This window comes from Geotrypetes seraphini, chromosome 3 (genome assembly GCF_902459505.1).
Source record: "Geotrypetes seraphini chromosome 3, aGeoSer1.1, whole genome shotgun sequence".
Lineage (NCBI taxonomy): Eukaryota > Metazoa > Chordata > Amphibia > Gymnophiona > Dermophiidae > Geotrypetes > Geotrypetes seraphini.
The window spans coordinates 185,359,413-185,381,746 of record NC_047086.1 but is presented as its reverse complement, the minus strand read 5'-3'; the positions used below and the strand labels follow the sequence as shown (position 1 = coordinate 185,381,746).

At 42.9% G+C, this 22,334-nt stretch overlaps 1 protein-coding gene across 4 annotated transcripts in view; it reads left to right on the top strand.

The window, feature by feature from the left end:
- Positions 1 to 13,584, top strand: part of MAP3K12 (mitogen-activated protein kinase kinase kinase 12) — a 304,527-nt gene extending 290,943 nt beyond the window's left edge. For all 4 annotated transcript variants that reach the window (XM_033938532.1, XM_033938529.1, XM_033938531.1 and 1 more), the window contains one exon: positions 12,878 to 13,584. In XM_033938532.1, coding sequence (XP_033794423.1) covers positions 12,878 to 12,973 — 96 coding nt within the window. In that variant the 3' untranslated portion in view covers positions 12,974 to 13,584. The remainder of the gene's footprint in view (positions 1 to 12,877) is intronic.
- Positions 13,585 to 22,334: the final 8,750 nt, after the last annotated feature.

Genomic DNA, 22,334 nt, shown 5'->3' with positions numbered 1-22,334 from the left:
TGTATCAATTACGTGACACCACCCCATAGAGAATCACACCTCCACGAAAGCTAGGCCGCCAGAAATATAGGCCAGGATTTTTTCGGGCCTAAATTTCTGGTGGCCTATCTTTGTCATAAAATCGCAGCTTTGTAGGGTGCTGTAGGCCTCCAAACGCCACTTCCAGCGTTAGCCACGCTCACAGTGGCGTTTGGCTGCCTAAAGTGCCTACGAAGGCACGATTCTGGCATATATCATTCAGGTGCCAGTGGGCACTTTAACAGTGCCAGGTTTTGTCATTTTAAATGGCATTTGTTAATTAACTTAGGCACCAGTAAGGTGCCGTTTCTAGAATTTCCCCCTGTGGCGCTTAAGCACGATTCTATAAAAGTTAAGTGCACTCTAAAGAATTGTGTCTAGTGATGCTTAAAGTGGGCTTAGGCATCGATAGATGTTCTAACTGTAGGTGTAGCTTATTATTCCAGGGCTTTCTTGGCCTAAATGAGTGTGCCTAAGCAGTGGTGTAGTAAGGGTAGGAGGCGCCCTGGGTGGTAGTGCCCCCCCTGCACCCCTCATTCTCTCCTCTCCCTGCCCCCACTTCTTCGGTGCCCCCCCCACTGCTCCTTCTTGCCCCCAATTCCACACTTGCACGTCCTCCCTCCCCCCACATACCTCTTAATCTTCACCAGCACGAGTGGCTTCTGCAGGCATTCTCCTTGCGCAAGCGTTGGATTTCCCTCTAACGTCACTTCCTGGGCTCATGACCCGGAAGTGATTCAGAGGGGAACTAGGCTGGTGTGAGAAACGGACAGAAGTTGCTCACGCTAGCGAAGATAATATGGAGGTACAGGGTGGCGTGGTGTGGCAGGGCAAAGAGGTGCCAATGCCCCTACCGATTTGGTACCCGGGGCGGTCCGCCTCCCTCTTACTAAGCCTGTAAAACACATCCACGATCTGCCCCCTTAACCACGCCTAGTTTCTGGACCAGGTGCCTTCATTAAAGTTGTAGGTACCTACCGAGTTAAGTGCCTGTCATCCAATTTTTTATTATTTTTTTTATAATTTTATAATACAGTTCAATTCAGAACACTAAAAGATGAAAATAAACATTCTTTAGTAACACAAAACAAAATTAAATAATTTCTATTAGATAGAATCTTCCTAGCCCACTACTATGGAGGAGTTAGAGGCAATATTACAGATTAAAGTATAAAGGAAAATATAAGCTCAGGAGCAAAAAGTAAAAAAGAACCCCTGAGCTAAACTTCTTATTGCATATTTACTATCTCCCATTCAAGATCAGCCTTTATTATTATCCTGAACTTGTTCCCATGATTCTACTCCTTGCTCACTTAAATCTAGAAATTGTTGCAAGCACGTAGGGTCCCAAAAAATAAATTCTTTATCCTGAAGTTTAATAATACACTTGCATGGAAATGTTAAAAAAAAAAATGCATTCAAGGCTAATACACGGGTCTTTAAATTCAGAAATTATTTTCTCTGATACTGAGTTACCCTAGCAACATCAGGGAATATTGATACTAAATCATAACAAAATTTTTTCGTAGATCTATTTTTAAAGTACAATCTCATAATCATGTTTTTATCCATTTCACTTAAGCAAGTAATCAGCAGGGTAGACATTACATTACATTGGTGTCCTCTATCCGGCCTTTACAACAAGAGTTGGCCTGGGCATTTAGTATCGTATCTTGAGAGTCTTCAAGGAAATTAGTTGTCATCCAATTAAGTGCAATTTATGTCAATTATAAGGTGCACCAATTAAGTCTTTTAAAATAAGTTAGGTACCTAGATTGGCTAGGCACGCCGATCTAGGCATCTAACTTTAGGCGTCATTTATGGAATTGGGCCCTCAGTGTACGCCAGTGGAGTGCCAAACTGACATTGCAGCTTTACAGAATTACCCTTTTGCAGCCTAATTCTACATAGGATACTAAATATTACTTGTGGAAATTTAAGCGTGCTTTTTTGCATGCAAATTAATTAAATGGCAAGCCAATTAGGGCCAGTAATTGGATGCTAGTTATCAATTATCAACCCTAATTGGTATTAATTAAAAATTTGCATGCAGTTTTACTCACTGGGATCTATGTGTGGTTCCAAAAAGGGGGCAGGGGAGCACGGCCATGGGAGATTCATGGGCGGATCAGGGGTGTTACTGCAATTTATGCATGCTGTTATAGAAAAAGGAGGATCCGCGCCTAATTTAGGCATGAGAATTTACACCAAGGTTTAGTTGGTATAAACCCTTGCTCCTAAAGCTGGGCACAGATCCTGGCACTAAGCTCTATTCTATAAACAATGCCTAACTGTGAGTGCCATATATAGAATTTGGTCCATAACGTGCTCCAGAGCCACCCTCAATTTTACTCCATCCCACCTAAACAAACTCACAGTTCATCCCACAGAAAAAGAATCAACTGCAGCAGACAGAACATGGTCTCAATTCCCCAACATACAATGGTCCGAACTCAATAAACTCTACAAAAAATACAGCCACGCCTCCTGTGACCTCAGCCACTGCCCATCATATCTCCTTACTACCTCCAGTATAAAATTCCGCACTCAACTTTTGCAATGGATACAAACCATGCTCACAGACGGCATTTTCCCTACTGACCTCAGCGAAATAATCATCACCTCAATCCTAAAAGACCCAAAAGGACCAACAGACCAACCATCCAACTACAGACCCATTGCCTCATTTCCACTATACATCAAACTTACAGAAGGCCTAGTAGCCAAATTCCTCAACAACTATCTAGATGACCCTAACTTACTCCACCCCATGCAATCTGGCTTCAGAACCAACTTCAGCACGGAGACTTTATTAGGCTCCCTCATCGATACAGCCAGACAACACCTCAGCACAGGGAAAAACATGCTTCTCATACAACTGGACCTGACCGCAGCATTTGAACTAGTAGACTATAACATCCTCCTGCAAATCTTGGATGCAATAGGTATCTCAGATAAAGTATATTCCTGGTTTGAAGGATTCCTAAAATCTAGATCATACAGAGTTAAATCAGACAAAGAAAAATCTGAATCGTGGACAAACCCCTGCAGCATACCACAGGGATCCCCACTATCCCCCACTCTCTTCAACCTATGCACTGCCTCTCTCGGAACATATCTGGATAACCTGGGAATAACCACCTATAGTTATGCGGATGACATTACCATTCTCATACCATTTGATCAGCCAAAGACCACCTTGACAAATACACTACATCAAACACTAGAATCAGTTAAGACTTGGATGAAAGATCACAAACTGAAACTCAACCCAGACAAAACTAAATTCATCCTCCTCGAAAATGACAAAGTCCCAACCATAACCAATATAGAACTCAACTCAATAATCTATCCCATACAAACCACCATAAAACTACTAGGAATGACAATAGACAGATGTTGTACCATGCAACCACAAATAAATAAAACAATACAGAAATCCTTCACAGTCATGAGAAACCTGATACAAGTCTGTAAATTCTTTGAAAGAATACAATTCCAGCTCATAGTGCAATCCCTAATCCTAGGAATGCTAGACTACTGCAACATCCTCTACCTCCCATGCCCCGCTACTATGACCAAGCAACTACAAACAATCCAAAACACAGCTCTGAGACTCATCTACTCACTGAGAAAACATGACCATATCACAGAAGCTTACATCAACTCACACTGGCTACCAATCCAAGAAAGAATACTACAGTCAAACCTCGGTTTGCGAGTAACCCGGTTTGCGAGTGTTTTGCAAGACGAGCAAAACACTCAGCAAACTTTTGACTCGCAAACCGAGTGTTGACTTGATTTGCGAGCACCCCCCCCCCCCGATAACCGGAATCGCTCCCTCCCACTCACAAAAACCCCCTCGCTCCAACCGGCACCCCCCCATGCGTGAACCGGCCCCCCCCCCCACCCGAACAACTTAAATTTACTCCTCACCCACCCCCGTCTAGCGCAGGCACAGATCGTGTACCTAGAAGATCTTCCGGCTTCTGCCTGCCTGCCTTGAGCATGCATCTGCGCATGCTCAAGGACTTCTAATTTTCCCTCTCGCCGGAAGATCTTCTAGGCACACGATCTGTGCCTGCGCTAGACAGGGGGGGGGGGTAAGTTTAAGTTGTTCGGGCGGGGGGGGCCAGTTCGCACGGGGGAGCCGGTTGGAGTGAGGGGGCCTTTGCGAGCGGGGGGGAGTGATGCCGGTTATCGGGGGGGGGGGGAACGTATCAAAGCGAGTTTATATGGGGAAACTCGCTTTGATAAATGCGCATTTTGGATTACGAGCATGCTCCTGGAACGGAGTATGCTCGTAATCCAAGGTACCACTGTATTTAAATTCTACTGCATGTTATTTAAAACTCTAAATGAAGACAGCCCATCCTACCTGAACAAGCATCCTCTACCAGACATAGAAAAACGCACTCCCCTTTCATCCCTCCCTCCCCCGATCAAAGAAGTAAAACGGACAAAATTATACGATGGCCTCCTAGCCACTCAAGCCTCAAAACTAGATAACCAAATCTCCAACCTTCTGATACCACCCCAAACTATAAGATATTCAGAAAAGAAATAAAAACTATACTCTTCAAGAAATTCCTGAAACAATCCTAACTTCACTTACTCCGCCACTCCCCCCTCCCTCCTCCCGGCACACTGAAACTACCTAACCTTCTCTGTACAACCTGAGAAATGACAAATGATCTTCCTTTGTTACCTTCCATTCATAAATATTTACCTACTCTACAATACCTTTTACCACTTGACAAATGACCTTACTGCTTACAACTCTAGAAATGACAAATGATCTACTCTTCACAACTCTAGAAATGACAATTGTTCTTCCATTGTAACCCCCATTAATAAATCTTTTGTAATCCGCCTTGAACCGCAAGGTAATGGCGGAATAGAAATCTCTAATGTAATGTAATGTAAATATGAGGGCCTAGGTTATAGAATTATCCCAGTAATGACAAAGAACACAGGGACTTTTGCAGGGCATGCTTTGTACCTGTTATATTTGCATTTCTGTGCAGGTGTAGTACACCTCCACTCACACACACATACCAACCTCCTCAAATGCCTGTTGTTTTTCAGCAGCTAAATATAGTCACTCGATTTATGTTGCTATAGTTAGTTCTCTGTGTGAGAAGAGTTTCAAATCCTTTTATATACCTTATATATCTGGTTCTCTCTTTCGTGAAACAGCTAGATCAGTGACTCCCAAAACTGGCTGTGAGGGACCCGCAACCGGTCAAGTTGTCAGGATATCACCAGTGAAGATGCATGAGATAAATTGCTTGCAAATCTACCTCATGAATATTCATTGCAGATATCCAGAAAACCCAAGTGGATGGGAGTCCTCCAGATTAGTTTCTGAAACCACTGAGCCAGATCCTTTTGAGATTTTCTCTCTGCATTTGCTATTTATATAAATCAGTGAGTCACCTTCTATCTGCCACACATTTTATCACGTTAAGGAAAGGCTCCCTATAGTGAGGGTCAGAGCATTGTAACTAATGTTCATACTAACCTGTGCAGGGGAATCTCCAAGCCCATTCCATCTTCTTGTCACCACTCCAGTCATCTCACAGTTTGATCCACACAGGACTGGCAATTCCTTCAAGATTAGGGGGCCCCGTGCAGTGACGTACTAAGGGTGAGCGGCGCCTGGGGTGGTGGCGCCTCTCCCCCGCCCCCCTACCGTGCATGCATTCCCTTCCCTTTACCCATAGCTTTTTAACTTCTCTGGTGTGAACAGCATGCCGACGTCAGTGTTGGCTCGCCTTTTGACGTCACTTTCTAGGCGCGGGTCCCGGAAGTGACGTCCGAGAGAGCGCCGACACAGGCAGCAACCTCGTGCCGAGGATGCAAAAAAGCTTTTGGGATCCTTTCTGAGGGGAGTGTGGGCTTGTGATCCCGTGCAGTTGCTATTCTATGATGAACTGAAGAAGTGATGAAGTTGAAAACCTGCCACAGCTTCAGCCCCTGATGAGGCTGTAATAGCGAAACGTGGTGCTACGTCGGGCTGGCTGGATACAGTCTGAATTGGAATAAGAAGGCATTTTATCATCTTTGTCTAAGAACCAGCAAACGCTTGTTAGAACATTGGAGAAATGCAATAAAACACACAGACTATGAGGTGGAACCGGTTGACTTTATTCAGAAAAGGTCTTGGAATGAACTGAGTACAAGCTCCGGGTTTTCTTCCACCAGGCTGCTGCCCAGGTGGACAATACAGATTTTATCAATTGGAAGTGCAAGATGGATTTGTTCATTTTGTTTAATATGTAAAATGGTGCTGTGATTTGAGTTACTTAATAAATATAGTGTATTTAAGTAGAACGCCTGTTTAGTTTTATTATATGTATCAAATACTTTTTGGATAGGTAGTTTGTTTAATTGTACCCTGATTTGTAGTGGGGGAAGTAAAAAAGGTACAGGGAAGACAAGGGGCGTATGCACACGGCAAGGAGAGGAGCGGAGGGGGCGGAGAGAAGAAGTGGTGCCGCGCCCTTAGGAAGACCACACCCATGGAGGACCTCCCCTCCTCTGCACCCCCCCTTACCATGAACATAAGAATAGCCTTACTGGGTCAGACCAATGGTCCATCAATCCCAGTAGCCTGTTCTCACAGTGGCCAATCCAGGTCCCTAGTACCTGGCCAAAACCCAAGGAGTAGCAACATTCCATATAGAATCTCAAAGAACAGCAAGGTTCCGGAATCCCAAAGAGTAACAAGATTCTAGAATCTCAGAGTGGCAACCTATCCAGGGCAAGAAGTGGCTTCTCCCATGTCTTTCTCAATAACAGACTGTGGACTTTTCCTCCAGGAATTTGTCCAAACCTTTCTTAAAACTAGCTACGCTATCCGCTTTTACCACTGGCCACTGGCCCCGTGCAGTTCAGACTGTGAGATGGCTTAGTGGCATGTAGAAGTGTCTTGGAGGTTCCCCACTCAAATCAGCAAGATGATCGTAACCTTGTGATTTATCTGATGTAGGCAAACTGCTATAGAAAATCAATAACACATATGCATCCTGCAGCATTCTAGTAGCTGTAGCTGTAGCAGTCCAGGAGGAGAGGGGACTTTTTAATTAATTAAGCCTGCTGTACCTAAGGATGCACACAAACTTGTATAATCACAGGAGCCCCACTGGACTTCTAAAGATAAGCTGCTTGAAACTCGGTGCTATTTAACCAGCCAGGAATGGCTCCTGAGAGGGGCCTTAAACAACCAGCGATGGGGCACATGCAAATTTAGCAAGTCTTCACTACTCTCTGCAAACCTCATTTATATGAGCGTTTTTTGGAGAATGACTCGCTTTTCTTAATTCGCTACCAGAGCAGCTGCGATAGAAACCCGTCATTTTTAAGGCAGTTTTTTAAAGAATCTAGTCCTGAGACAGAGAAAATCTCCACTCCTCCCTACCTTTTATCTCTCATTGTTCTGTATTGACCTGCTCGCATCCTGCTTTCTTCTGCTAGTTGCCAACTATCTGTTCCCTCTGTCCATTGTTCTCATCTTGAATTGACTAGAAACTTAAAATTCTTATCTCCAATTTTGGGGCATCCCTGAAATCTCATGTTTTGCCTTAGCATTTTCTGGAATCCTCTAATCTGACTGGGGTGACCAGCCAGAAGCATCAGTATTTCTTTTTTTTTTTTTTTATTTATAACAATTTTATTGGAAGAATCCAGAAAGAAATGCAATAAGATTAACATAAATACATTTATTACAATATGATTCATAAAATTGATATTTCATACATGTTTATATCATTCCATTAAATTTCTACACCCCCCTTGATTCCATCCCTTCCCCCCTTCCCCTTCCCTCCAAATGAAATCCCCCTCCCCGGATGAAAGCTGACAAAAATAAAGAAGTAAAATAATATCTGGAATGTAATTAGATAACCTATCATTATATTATATTTCTTATTTACCTTTATGATCTACTTTTTTAATGAGATTGTAAACCACTGATTTCTATACTGAAAGACAGTATGTCAAATACAAAGTAGTAAGCAATACACATAACATAACAGCATAGCCATGAGTTCAATGCGGTTAACAAAAGATTATATTAAAGAAAAAAAACAGAGAATGTTGTAAAAAAATGCAAGGATATCTAGTTAATCAAAGATTTAGAGAAGAGAGGTTTTCAGCAACGAAATAGATCTAACAATGGTCAGAAATCTTTATCATAATATGCCACTTGATAAGCAAGAGTGCGTGTGTGATATTTCCTACTTTTACAGCCCTTAACTGAAGGAAAAGTAAATAGAACATGTGATTTCCTACTATATCAAACCTATCAACAAGGTATCGTGGGGCAATTCCAAAGGCTACTTTATAGTATAAACATCCCAACTTAAAGATTACCCAAGCTTCCACCGGAAGCCAATGCAGCTCACAGTAACAAGGTGTCACATGATCAAACTTCCTCAGGCCATAAATCAATCTTATCACCTTATTCTGCACCATATTTTTCTTGGGGCTTTTCAATAGATAGATCAAGAAAAATGAGGATTGAATTGAATACCTTGGATATGGCCAGTAATAGTTCACTGGAGACTTTGGTAAGAGCCATTTCTGTAGACTATAGAAGGTGAAAAAAATATTGCAGAGGATTAAAAATAGCCAGAGAGGAAATAAAGTCAAGACAGTGGAGGTGAATAGATGTGAAATGGAGGAGGCTGTTGGGAATAGTTGGAAGGACAGGTAGGGTCCAGAGAAAGGTTTTTTGAGGAGTGCTGTAATCATAACACGGTTGAAGTCATCATGAACAGTTACAGTGGAGCATGATAGACTGCGGATGACAGATAGAAAAGATGATGGTAGGAGAGATGGAGCTAAGCAGATGGGTGGGAATGGGACCAGAGGAACAGATAGTGAGTTTGGGGGAGAGAAGATGTGCAGTTTCCTCCTTCTAGAAAATTAAGAATGGGTGGCAGGGATTGATAAAAGGGTATGAGAATGAAGTGGGGGAGGGGAAAGGGGAGAGGGAGATGACTTGGTGAAAAATTCAAGATTTACTTTGTGAACCTTGTCATAGAAGTACTTATCCTTAATCTAGACTGAAAGGAGTGGAGGCATTTTGAGGAGAGTTCAGTGTACCAAAGAGATGGCAAAGGTTGGAGGTAAGGGATTTTGTCAAATGGACATAATATACTCTTGTTTAGCAGACTGGAAGGAGGCCAGCAAGAATCTGAAATGTATTAAGTCAGCATGAATGTGGTATTTAAGACAAAGGTACTCATCAAAATGTATGCATGTATGTATTTATTATTCATTTTTCTATACCATTCTCTCAAGGGAGCTCAGAATGGTTTACATTAATTTATTCAGGTACTCAAGCATTTTTTCCTGTCTGATTGACTGCGGAAGGTCAGCATTTTGCCGTCCTTGTCCAATCCATCATCCTCTCCAAACTAGACTACTACAATGCCATCTACTTAAATCTATCAAAAAAAGTCTTCAAAGACTCCAGCTAATCCAGAATACTGCAGCCAAATTGATCTTTTCAAAACGCAAATCTGACCATGCCTCCCCTCTCCTTGCCAAACTTCATTGGCTTCCAATGATCTCCAGAATCCATTTCAAATGTTCCTGCCTGGCCTTTAAGATCATTCACGGCATCCTTCCTCCCCTTATCCCACTATCTTACAACTCCTCAAGTCCCGACTCCTCCAGAACCGCCCAAAGGTATAAACTAGCCTTCCCCTCTCTACGCGGCATTCACTATGCAGGCAAACTGGGAAAATCCCTTCTCTTCAAAATCACAGGACTTTGGAACGACCTCACCATCCCGCTGCGGAACCAGGGCTCCCTCCAATTATTTCGCAAACAACTGAAAACTTGGCTTTTCACCAGATTGTAATTCTATCCTCCCCCGCTTTTTTCCTCCCTTCTACATATAAGTTCATGTAAACCTTCTCCTTCTCTACCTATTATTTAAGTTCTTGTAAACCGTGTCGAGCTTCATATTCGTGGAGATGATGCATATATAAACTTAAGGTTTAGATTAGATTAGATTAGCTGGTAGCAGCTAAGTCTTCATTGTCAAGGAAACAGCTTGTGTTTCAATTTATCAGAGATGATGTGGTTTGGATAGTGTGTGTGTGAATGCGCTGAAGGGTGTTCTCTGTAGAGAATTGTCCTTAAAACAGTGTTTAATTTGTTGAATGTGAAATATTGGTTGTCTGAGAATGACTGTAAGTGTGGTGTAAAAGTAACTCAGAGTGGCTCCTGAGCTGTTTGAAATAAGAGTATTAGAAAGGAAAGGAACCTGAGGAAATACTGTACAGATTTTTGAAAAGAGGAAGAAATTCCTCCTTGACAACAATTGAAACTTCTTTAGAATAGTAGCAATAGTGCTGAGTGCTGATTGTTGATTGAATGAGAATTGAGTGTGGCTTAAAAAGCACTCTGAAGACTTCAAACCCAACCAGAAGAATAAGATTAGAGAGGGAAGCCAAAGTAAATATTAGAATAGGAAGTCACAGCAGGGAAAATCATTTTTTTTTCCTACAGATAGAAGTCTCCACAGTATAGGTGTCCTGAAACATCTGTGAGGAAATTTAGAATAGTACATACGAGACCACTCAGGCTCAGATGCACTAAAGCCAGCGGTCGTTGCTAAACCTGTTTTGACACCTTTAGCAATGATCGCATTTGCCAACCTGATGTAGAAAACGGCTCATCGCATGGTTTTCTGCATGATCCCTCATTCTCCGATCTGACCATGCAAATAAGCTCATTAATATTAAAATGCCATGTAAACTATTAGAGTGATTAATGCTCTAACATGGCTTCCCGATGCACTAAAAAAAGTGATCGTTTTTAGCGATCCAAAAAAAGCAACGTCAAGACTAATCACTTACCTGTTTAGCCCTTTTTTTTGTAATGGACACAGATGCTGTGCATGTTATTATTTTCTTATATTCTTTCTCAATGTGATATACCATATGTACTCGAATATAAGTCGAGACCCCCCCCATTTTCCCCCCAAAAGGGAGGAAAAATGGTTGACTCGAATATAAGACGGGGGCTTAATATTCAAGTGACATGCCCTGCCAGGATCTGCACCCAGTGTCCTCTCCTACACGCCATCCCCTGCCAGGCTCTGCACCCACCCCCCTTCTCTCCCTGCCCTACCAAGCTATGCAGCCAGTCCCCCTCACTACTTGCCACTCTGCACTGCACCCTATTCCCCCTCCCTTCTAAGCTCTGCACCCTGTCCCACCCCCTCTTCCACCTCTGGTGGTCTAGTGGTAGGTCGGGCTGGGACAGGAGAGATCCCTCCCGGCCCGGCCAATACAAATCATTTCCCCCTGCCCCCCCCCATACCTTTTCTGTTACCCCCATACCTTTTTAGTTATACCTGGTGGTCCAGCGGTATATAGGCAGGACCGCGCTCCTGCCCTGCGCACCTCCTTCAACTCGCCGATCGGGGCTCGCGGCACACAGGCACATAGGAGTGAGCTTCTCGAGCTCCCGCATAGCCCTGCGCCGCTAGCAGAATGGCTGCCGCCAGGTCCCGCAAGTCTCTCAAGAACTGGTGGCAGCCATTCTGCTAGCAGCGTAGGGCCGCGTGGGAGCTCAAGTAGCTCACTCCTGCGTGCCTGTGCACCACAAGCCACGATCAGTGAGTCGAAGGAGGTGTGCAGGGCAGGAACGCAGTCCTGCCCATACACCTCTGGACCACCAGGGATAACTAAAAAGGTACGGGGGGTGGGGGGAAATGATTTGTATCAGCCGAGCCGAGAGACGGGAGGGATCTCTCCTGTCCCAGCCTATCGGAGGCCTGCATGAAGTTGGGGAGGAGGTCAGATGATGACCCGAATATAGGATGAGACCTCCATTTCTGGGCCATTTATTTGGCCCAAAAATCTCATCCTATATTCAAGTATATATGGTAATTCTTCTCCTTTATGTGGACTTGGGTAATAGTAATCTTTTCCTTTGTATAAGCTTGGTTATTGCATTATTTTTGTGTGTGTGTGGGGTGGTTCCTGTAATACCTTTATTTCTGGTGTATTTCACCAATTATATTGTGAAAAAATAAAATTTTAAAAAATATAATATCTTGGCTGGTGTGGATGCCCAAGCCCTGCCAGTTGAAGATTTTATCTGCCTGAGCTCCCCATGCTGTCTGCACAGCAGGTAAGTCAGCGATTCTTTTAGCCGCTAATACCGGTACTCTGTGCATGCTCAGTTCATGAACTGAGCATGTGCAGGGGTCCTGCATTAGCAGCTGGAAGTACGCTACTGACTTTTCCACTGCTTTTGACAACTATGTGTGCATACGACCCCTTTCATTTGCATGCACCTGGTTTTAATATTTGCATTTTACATCTTTGTAAAATAGGGACTTTTATGCAGAATAAAAGTTTAAGTGTTGGCTTATGCATGTTTTAAACCCAAATGATTTTGAGCCAATTCGGGGCTTAGGCCCCTCCAACTATATCCCAAGATGCGTTGGGAGGGGGAAGACCCGTCATTCTGAGCATGCGGCCCTAAAGGCAGAAGGGAGTGGACTTCCCTCCTGCCAATTTGTCATCCGAAGGTATGGGGAATGTGGGGAGAAGTGCTGCTGATCATCCAGAAAGTTGGTTTTGATTATTGGCACTTGGACATCCCTGCTATTAGGACATCCAAGTGCTGACTTGGTCTGGTTTTTGGACATTTCAAAGTTTTGGTTTTGAGTCTCATAGTTTTTTTTACATTTTCTAGACTCAATATGTAAAAGTTAAAAATATAATTAAAATTACAAATAAAAAAGAGAAAGTGTTATGATGTCTGCAGATATGACACCTGTAGTTTGTCCTGAAATAACCACATCCCTCTTTCTTGCTGGAAACAGGTGGTCTCTTCCGAGGACTCGGATTGCGAAAACACAGCACCAGATCCCTCTGCCAGTGGGGCCTCCTACAAATCTTCCACCACACAGGACTTGTGATGTCACGCACACAGGGCACTGGACATTGTAAATAAGGAAATATTTATATCCAGTATAAATATATTTATGTATGATACATGGGATGTGAATAATCTATTGCAGTGCACCCCCTCCAGCCCGCAGCCCTGCACCCTTCCAGCTGGCACCAGGATGCTTGTGAAACAGTGGGTGGCTTGCCTTCAAGGACCCACGGTAGTATTTTCATGGCCGGAGACGGGAGCAGAAAGGTTCCTGCAGTGTGAAAAGAAGAAACATTACACTGGATTTTTAAAGACTGCCCCTTATATTGTAAGCAAAAAAAAAAAAAGTTGGGAGCAAGCTGTCATAAGATAACCGATTATGAGTAATATGCTGCAAATCAGGTTAATACAGGCGCTTCCTGCAGCCCCGGACTCCTGTACTGCAGAGAACGGTTTTGGAAAGGATCTGGATTTAGCTTGCACTTTTTTTAGTTGTAGCTCAAGGTGAGTTACATTCAGGTACACTAAGTTTTTCCCCTTGCCCCAGTGGGCTTACAATCTGCTTTTTTGAAACACAGATACTGCGGAGAATTTTATTTTTTAAAATTGTCACGTTTAAAAAAAAAAAAAAAAAAAAGTATTCTCTTGTCACATTGATTGTAAGTTTCCAAAAGACAAAACTGTCCTTTTACTGGATTGCAGCTGAGTAGCCAGAGAGGATCCTCCCTTTTCTGCTCAGACAACATTGTATAAGGGAGGGGGGCATGCTGCTCATGGAAAAGACTGCTAGACCTTTAAAATCATCTGTCTGTCTGTCTGTCTGCACTAGTAACAGCTGCTTCCTATATTTAATGAGGGTGTGAACTTTAAGCCTAGTGCAGGTAGAGAAAAGCTGAGTGTGTTTTAAATGGAAGGGGGGAGTAGGGAGAGTCAGGGAAGAGACTCACACCCATTGCTTGTTGTTCTCTATGACACCAGTCTTCCTTACTATCCGTCTGATATGAGACATCTGACAGCTGATTATGGCCTGACCCTTAACAGCCCTTTCCATCTTTAGCTGCAGGATGAAGGCAATAGACCCCCCAAAATAGATTTCCCCATCCCACTTGCAGCCTTGTCTCCTTTTGAATTTCCCTTAGATAAAGAGGGCTTTTCAGGTAGGGTCCAAAACACTATTGGATCACTGATAGTTTTACTTAGTTTATTTGCACTGGATAAACTGCCTTTGCTGGTGCAAATCAGAGCAGTTTACATTAAAATAAGATAGAAATATGAGCAGGGAAATAACTAGAAGGCCAAATGGAAAGTAAAAACCATTCATACAAAAGTAGGGTTACTATATTTTTCTCCAGGAAACCCCAGACACATGACCCTGTCCCATTCTGCCTCCAACCCCACCCGGTTCTGATCTCAGCCTCCTCGCTTCTTCCGGACAAGCTCCAGCTGCATCTGGAGGGCCTGGAGCATGCGCGGATGTGGGTGACATCAACCGCGCATGCTCAGAAGCCCACCAGATGTGGCCGTAGTTCGTCAGGGCTTTCCAAAACCTGGACAAATGCCGAATTTTGGAAAGTCCATCTGGGAGTCCGGATAGTTCACTAAAAAGAGGATATGTCTGGGGTTTCCCAGATGTCTGCTAACCCTGCATAAAAGGGGGCATAAAGAAAATTATAACTTCAGCCCAGGGGAGGAAAGAAAATAAGATAGGAAGAAGGAAAAAAACAGAGTAACAGAAGTAGACTTAGCTAAAGAAGATATGGTTATTACTTCTGTATCAGCATCAGGGAGGAAGCCAAGTATTTATCTCTTGTTTTGTTTCTTGTTGTGTTTGGGGGTTTTATTTTTTTTTTAAATTAAAAGACCTCTGTAACAGCTAGTGTAAATGGTTCAGCTTCTCCCATGGAGGCCTCACCCCTATGATCTGTGCATGCACAAGTCCTGGTCCCATGCACTTGTATAGTTAGCTAGTGTTACCCTCAACCTTTTAGTCCAGAATGACCCTGCTAAGGTTTACACACTGGGCCTAGCCTGACCTAACCATTACTCTTCCAAAACCAAAAACAAAGTTGAATATAAGATGTTTTATTTATGTTTGAATGCAACATGCGATGAAGATGCAAGATTTGTATTCTTTGGCACATTATTAGGTAGATAGAGATATTTCAAACTAGATCTGGCCAGCTCTGCTTTTTCAAACACGCAGTATGCTGCTTCCCAACTCAGTGCTGAATGCAGTCGCTGGAGAGGTTTTACATGTTCTTACTACTTGTGGTGTGGGACGGTAGCTGGAGGGAGACAATGTACGAGGGGGCCACTGAAAAGTTCTCAGCCTAACCAACAAAGTTGGGGCAGTCTCCATCGAGGGCTATACACTTAGTCCAGCAATTTTCCATTTTTTTCATTCCATATTTTTCCGATGGAACAAAAAAAAAAAAGTGGAAAATCACTGGACTGTAAGGGGAATAATCAAAACTTTAAAACGTCCAAAAACCTGCCTAAGTCGGCACTTGGATATCCTAATAGCAGGGATGTCCAAGTGCCAATAATCAAAACCAACTTCCTGGACATTCAGCAGCACTTCTAAGCTGCTGTGCATTCAGAACTTAGAGGATCATGTTGGGAGGTGTGTTATGGGCAGGCATCAGACAGGCTTAAACCTGGACGTCCTGAAGCAATAATCAAAGCTTTCCCAGGACATCCTAGGCGGAACTTACATGCCGGAATTTAGATGAATATAAAACAGTTCTAAGTGCCCCAAAGGTGACCAAACTGACAAGATGACCACTGGAGTGTTTAAGGCATGACCCCCTCCCCCCTTACTCCCCCAGTGGTCATGCCTCCCACCACCCAAAGGATGGAAAAAAAAACCCAGGCTTACCATCAGCTGATCACAGGGGAATTCTGATCAGCTGAGCTGGTTTCGGGGAGTCCTGCTGGCTCAGCTGATGGGGGATCTCCTTATTAGTTCAATTGATACTGGCAGGGGAATTCCCCATCAGCTGAGCCGGCAGGACTCCTCAAAACTGGTTTAGCTGATCAGGATCCCCCCTGCCATGATTAGACAAGGTAGTTGGGTACGTCTGCAAAACTTGCTTTGTGCGTTTTTGATGTGGTCATTTTTATTTTTGAAAATGGCCAAAAAAGATAGACGTCCTAAGGACCAAAACGTCTACATAGGTCATTTTCAAAAATGGCTGTTTTGAAAATGGACATTTTCTGTACCGGATTTCTGGACGTTTTTTCAAAAACGTTCAAATTTGATTTAGACGTCCTATCAAAAATGCCCCTCCACGTATATAGCCCTCGATGGAGACTGCCCCAACTTTGTTGGTTGGGCTGAGAACTTTTCAGCAGTTCATCATAGCGTACATGAGCTGTTTCCAGCTGGTATTTCCTCATGGTGCTGGTATCATCCTCTCTGAAGTGTTGGGAAAGGGGGAGACTGTGCCACGAGTAGATTGCCTTCTGCCATCCCTTAAATGTAAAGCCATAATGCTGTCAAGGGCCCATTTGTTTCCTAATTTAACATGTAAAATAGATTATGTATGTAGGCCATGTACTTTTATCTTATTGCTAGTTGAAAAGATAAAAAAAAGATTCCCTTGAAATAAAATTTTTTTTTGTAAGGGATGTGGTCTTTATACATAGGTGCAGTTGGTCATAACTTTAGACAGCACCCAAATGCTAAGCAAGAAAAGTTAAAATGGAATGTGTGTTGCTGAATGCTTTTATGAATAGCTAATACTACTTTAACCCTTATTCCTAAGCACATTTAACAATGCCAAAACTACCACTTGACAGCAGGAAAACTAGCAATCCATAGTGAATTCTGTACAGTGAAAGCATCTAATAAGCTCACCAGATGAATGAACTTCCACCTTAAAGACAAGCTGGCTGATATTCAGAGCAAATTAAGCCCCCCTCTTTTACTAAACTGCAAAAGCGGTTTTTAGCGCAGGCTGGCACGCTGAGTGCTCTGCACTGCTCCCAACACTCATAGAGTTCCTATGAGCAGTGGGAGCAACACAGAGCATTTAGATCACCGGCCTGCTCTAAAAATTGTTTCTGCAGCTTTGTAAAAGGTGGGGTAAATGAGCAGGAGAGGCTCCAGCCTGCTTACATCGCAGTGAGTAGCCAACTGCCGATATTCTGCAGAAACTAACCCAAGCAGTGGTGCTGAATATTGCCTCTGAACACCCATATTAAAATTCAGAGGGAAGCACTGTGGAAGAGCCAGGTTATGGGACCCGCAGAGTTAAACAGATGAATTTAGGACAGCTTTTGAATATTAGCCAGGGCCTTGATAACTAGGTTTTAAAGTTTAAGCCCCCCTGACCTTCAACGCTGCAAGGGGCAGAAGTGAATGGGATTTGCTCCTGGCTCATCACCTTCCACTGGACCATCAAGGATGTAGGCAGCCTGGGGGACCTATCTAGACTATGGGGGGGGAGGGGGGGTTGGAGAGAGGGAAGGAAAAAGGCTGCGTCAAGTGTTCACAAGGGGCTCAGGTGAAAACTTTTTTTTTTTTTTTTTTAATTATGCGACTCCCATACACTATTCAGCCAGGGCGCATGTAAATTCCTGCAGCCAGTGCTGTACCATTTAGCCCCAGATATTCAGTTTTGAGGCCCACACATGGCCCAACACTGAATATCTTGGGCTACTTTAGCTGGCCACAGTTAGTATTTTAAAAACCACTGACTACCTCTGGCTGAATATCTACCCCAGGATGAGATGCTAGCTTACGGCACAGAAGTACTTGCCTCCAGTGGTGTATTAAGGGGAGGTGGGGGCGGATAGCCCTGAATGCTGGCACCATTCTTCCTGTCTGCCTTCTCGTGTGCCTCTTTAAATGTTCGCCAGCCCAAGCAGTGTCTTCCATTTGCTGCTCATGCCGGGCTCGGCTTCCTTCTGATATCACTTCATGGTCGTGGAACCAAGACATGACATCAGAAGGGCGATGAGGCTAACACGAGCAGAAGGTAGAAGATGCTGTTTGCACTGGCAAACGTTTCAATAGGTACAAGGGTGGGGGGGGGGGGTGGCGCATGGTGCAGTGATGCCCCATCTATTTTATCTTCAGACCATGTATAAGATGTAAAATGGTAAACATCTTAAACCAATAAACAGATCTTCAGGAAACTTCAGAGTACCAGCCAGGTAATATAACCTTAGCTGGGGCCATCGTCATCAATTCCACTTTTATATTTGTGAAGTCTTAAATTCTTAACCAAACCCTAATAAACCAGTTCCTTAGTATTAGAATTTACTTTAGCTTTAGAAATTACTTTAGCTTTAAGAGCTACTTAGCTTTGTAACTGCACTCCTTCCGACGTGTATTACGTTTCAACTACTTTCTTCAGGGAAGCGAGGTGAAAAAATGCCACCAATGCACATAGATGGAATTATCGACATCACTGTGCTACATCTGCGTTGACATGGTTGAAAGATCGGTACAGAAGGCATGCATCAAATAGACTCAATGCTAATATGCCACCAATGAAGGGATGGAATAAACATCATTACAGAAAGGCATGCATCAACCGGAATCTAATCTAATCTCCCAGTGGAATTTGACTTGGTTTACTAGTAATTAAAGACCAGCAAAAAAACGAACAAGAGCATAAGAGAAAATAAGTGTTGTAGAGCAATCAATTAGTTGAATCTTTAGGTAAACTGTTCAAGTATTGTGTAAATAATAAAGTTTTTAGGACTTTACGAAATTGTTGTAACTGACCTATCAATCCGACAGAGTCAGGAAGCCCATTCCACATTTCTACCAGTTTATAAGCGAAAGATTGACTAAGTTTCCCGGCCAATTTAATTCCTTTGAAGGAAGGGAACAGTAGTTTACATCTCTGTGTATTCTTCGAATGGCAAGATCTAAAGGTATTCCAGTATAAAGGGACCAAAGGGCCAAGTATTCCATAGAGAAGCTTAAAAATGATGCCGGCGCATTTAAACTGGATCCTAAAATGGATTTGGAGTCAATGAAGCTTTCTTAACAGAGGAGAGACATGATCATTCTTTCTCTTCCCAAAGATGAGTTTAACTGCCATATTCTGTATTAACTGAAGTCTTCTTAAACTACCCTGTTTGATACCTAGATATACAGAATTACAATAATCCAATTGTGCAAGTACAATAGACTGTACCAGCACTGAAAAATTATCTTGATGAAATAATGATCTAACTTTCCTTAACATACGTAGACTAAAAAAATACTTTGTTTTACCAAAAAGTTTATCTGGTCATGAAATGTGAGTGATGAGTCTAGGACAATACCCAGCACTCTGGAAGAAAAATCTATCTGTAACGAAATACCTGTTTTTAGTTGACAGGGAGATTTTCCAATTTTGGCCCAACCCAAAGTAATTTAATTTTGGCAGCATTCAGTTTCATTTGAATGGAGTGCCCATAATTGAAGTTTAGAAATGCAAGTCTATACTTGAGACTAACTCCCTCTTCTACAAAGTTGCACTAGCGGCTGCCACGCAGTAATGGACCCAAAGCCCATAGAGATTTAATGGACTTTGGGGCTTTTGCTGCATGGCAGCAACTAGCACGGCTTTGTAGAAGAGGGGGTAAGTTGTTAAGATTTGGATCAATTTCCAGTAAAATGAGGATATTGTCTGTGTAGGTAAACATAGTCTCTACAGATGTGAGACAAAAGTTTTTCAATGAGGTCATATAAATATTAAACAGTATTGGTGACACGGGGGAACCCTGTGGTACTCCACAGCTCGGTTTCCATGAAGAGGATGTCACACCCTCCAAATATACCTTATAAGATCGTAATGATAAGAATTTACTAAACCAGTTCAGAACTGCTTGATGTAGGGAAAAAGAACCCGATGTTCACTTACAAAATGGGGGGATCACCGCTAGGGGTAAGTAACCTTGAAAGAGACCTGGGAGTGATGGTAGACACATCACTGAAGGCATCGGCGCAGTGCGCCACAGCCTCAAGGAAGGCAAACAGAATGTTGGGCATCATTAAGAAGGGTATCACGACCAGAACGAAAGAAGTCATCCTGCCACTGTATCGTGCAATGGTGCGCCCGCACCTGGAGTACTGTGTCCAGTACTGATCGCCGTACCTCAAGAAGGACATGGCGGTACTTGAGAGAGTCCAGAAAAGAGCAACTAAGCTAATAAAGGGTATGGAAGACCTCTCATATACTGACAGACTGAAGAAGCTGGGGCTTTTCTCCCTGGAAAAGCGGAGACTTAGAGGAGACATGATAGAAACCTTCAAAATCATGAAGGGCATAGAAAGAGTAGACAGGAACAGATTTTTCAAATTATGGGGAACCACAAGTACAAGGGGGCACTCGGAGAAATTGAAAGGGGAAAGGTTTAGAACAAACGCCAGGAAGTTCTTTTTCACTCAGAGGGTGGTGGATACATGGAACGCACTACCGGAGGATGTGATAAGCAGGAGCATGCTACAGGGCTTCAAAGAGGGTCTGGACAGGTACCTGGAGGACAAAGGGATTGAGGGGTACAGATAGGAGTAGAGGTAGGTAACAGGGATAGGATTAGAGGATTAGAGGCAGTTACAAAATTAGTCAGGGACAATGTTCGGGCAATTAGGCCTGATGGGCCGCCGCGAGAGCGGACCGGTGGGCAGGATGGACCTCTGGTCTGACTCAGCGGAGGCAACTTCTTATGTTCTTATGTTCTTAAACCAATATCTAATAACATACGGATTAAGATATCATGATGGACAACATCAAACGCGGCCGACAAGTCAAATTGCAGGAGTACTGCATATTTATTTTGCATCTGTAAATTTTGAATATTTGACATTAATGACACTAAAAGGGTTTCCGTGCTAAAATTTGGTCCAAGTTGGAATGGTAACAGAATAGAAAATTTCTCTAAATAGTTGGAAAGTTGGCTAGAGATAATAGATTCCTTCATTTTTGTCAGTAAGGGTATATTTGCGATTGGACGGTAATGGGAGGGAATTGAAGGATCCAAATTTCTACTTTTCAGTAAAGGTGTTAGGATTATGTTCCCCATACCCAACAAGAAATGACCATTTTCAAGGAAGTGATTTAACAGTAAGGTCAGCCAATGCTAATATGCCACCGATGCAAGTAGATTGAGGTATTGATGTCTACCGGTACCGGCAAGTCCCAGTCCTGGAAGTCTGACTCCAGACCTATATGTCAAAAGAAGAAAAACTTTGACATTAATCAATAGTGTTTATCTTCTGGCAATCTATAGCCCCGAAGCCAGATACAGCCAAAGAGGGCGAGTTGGGGTAGAGTAGAAACAAGGCCAAAAATCCATTGATGATCACCGCAGGAAGTAAGGATGGAATTGTGAAGGCTGTTGAACTTTGAACGAAGTTTGAAGAAAGTCCAAAGTTACTTTTTCTTTTTATGTTTCTACTTTACTTATTTTTCAAAAGAAAATTCAAGAACTTTAAAAAGTTTATAAAAAATATAAGCGGGAAGGCAACTCAATGGAGAAACAAGAGATACGTCTTCTTCACTCTGCGGAAAATGAAAAACAGATGACCTCGTATGCTGGTGTCAGACAGGACGGCACTCACTCATGCGCGGTGTGGGCAGTCTAAAAAGCTTAAAGTGATACTACACTCTTCACTGTCCATACCAGGGCTCCGTGGATGACATCACCCATCATCCCATCATCCTTAGACAAGCTGCCTGCTTGTCTAAGGATAAAGTGGTATCTCCATTATACATTAGCCTTCATATTAAGAGTGATGTCACCAGTACTTTTGATGGCTCTTACTTAGGTATTACAGTACAGCTGTAGACTTAAAGATTGAGCCTGATGTAGACACATGGCCAACATAAAACAATATTTAACCACCTCTTTAGGGAATAGAAGGTAAGAATCCTTCTAGTACCATCCATATGCAACATCATAAGAGATTCAGCACACATAGATTTGTTATTGCATTATCTAGGCAAACACGCAAATGGGAATCAAAAACAGGCACACATAGAGGTGACATGGTTGAAAAAAATCTAAAGAGTTCTTTATTATAACATGTCATACCTTGGACTCGATACGAGCTGTGTTTCAGTGGAATACCTTCATCAGGAGTCCAAATCAGATCATATGAAAACAAATAAAGAGTTCATTGAAACACACACACACTTTGTAAAACATCAGTGCATTTGAGTCAGCTTAAATTATGAAACAACAGTATGCTGGGAAAAGCCTAAGCAGCTTTTGAGAATCGCACATGGGCGTCCTATATAGAATTGCATCTGTCCTCTTGGACAGACGCCTAACCCCGTATAACCACCACGATTTTCTAACCGGAGTTCATGTCACAGGCACTGGTTAAAGAATCGCATTGCCACTGATTTGATCGCGGCAAGGGAATCTCCCTGCCACAATCAGTTTAGCGGCCA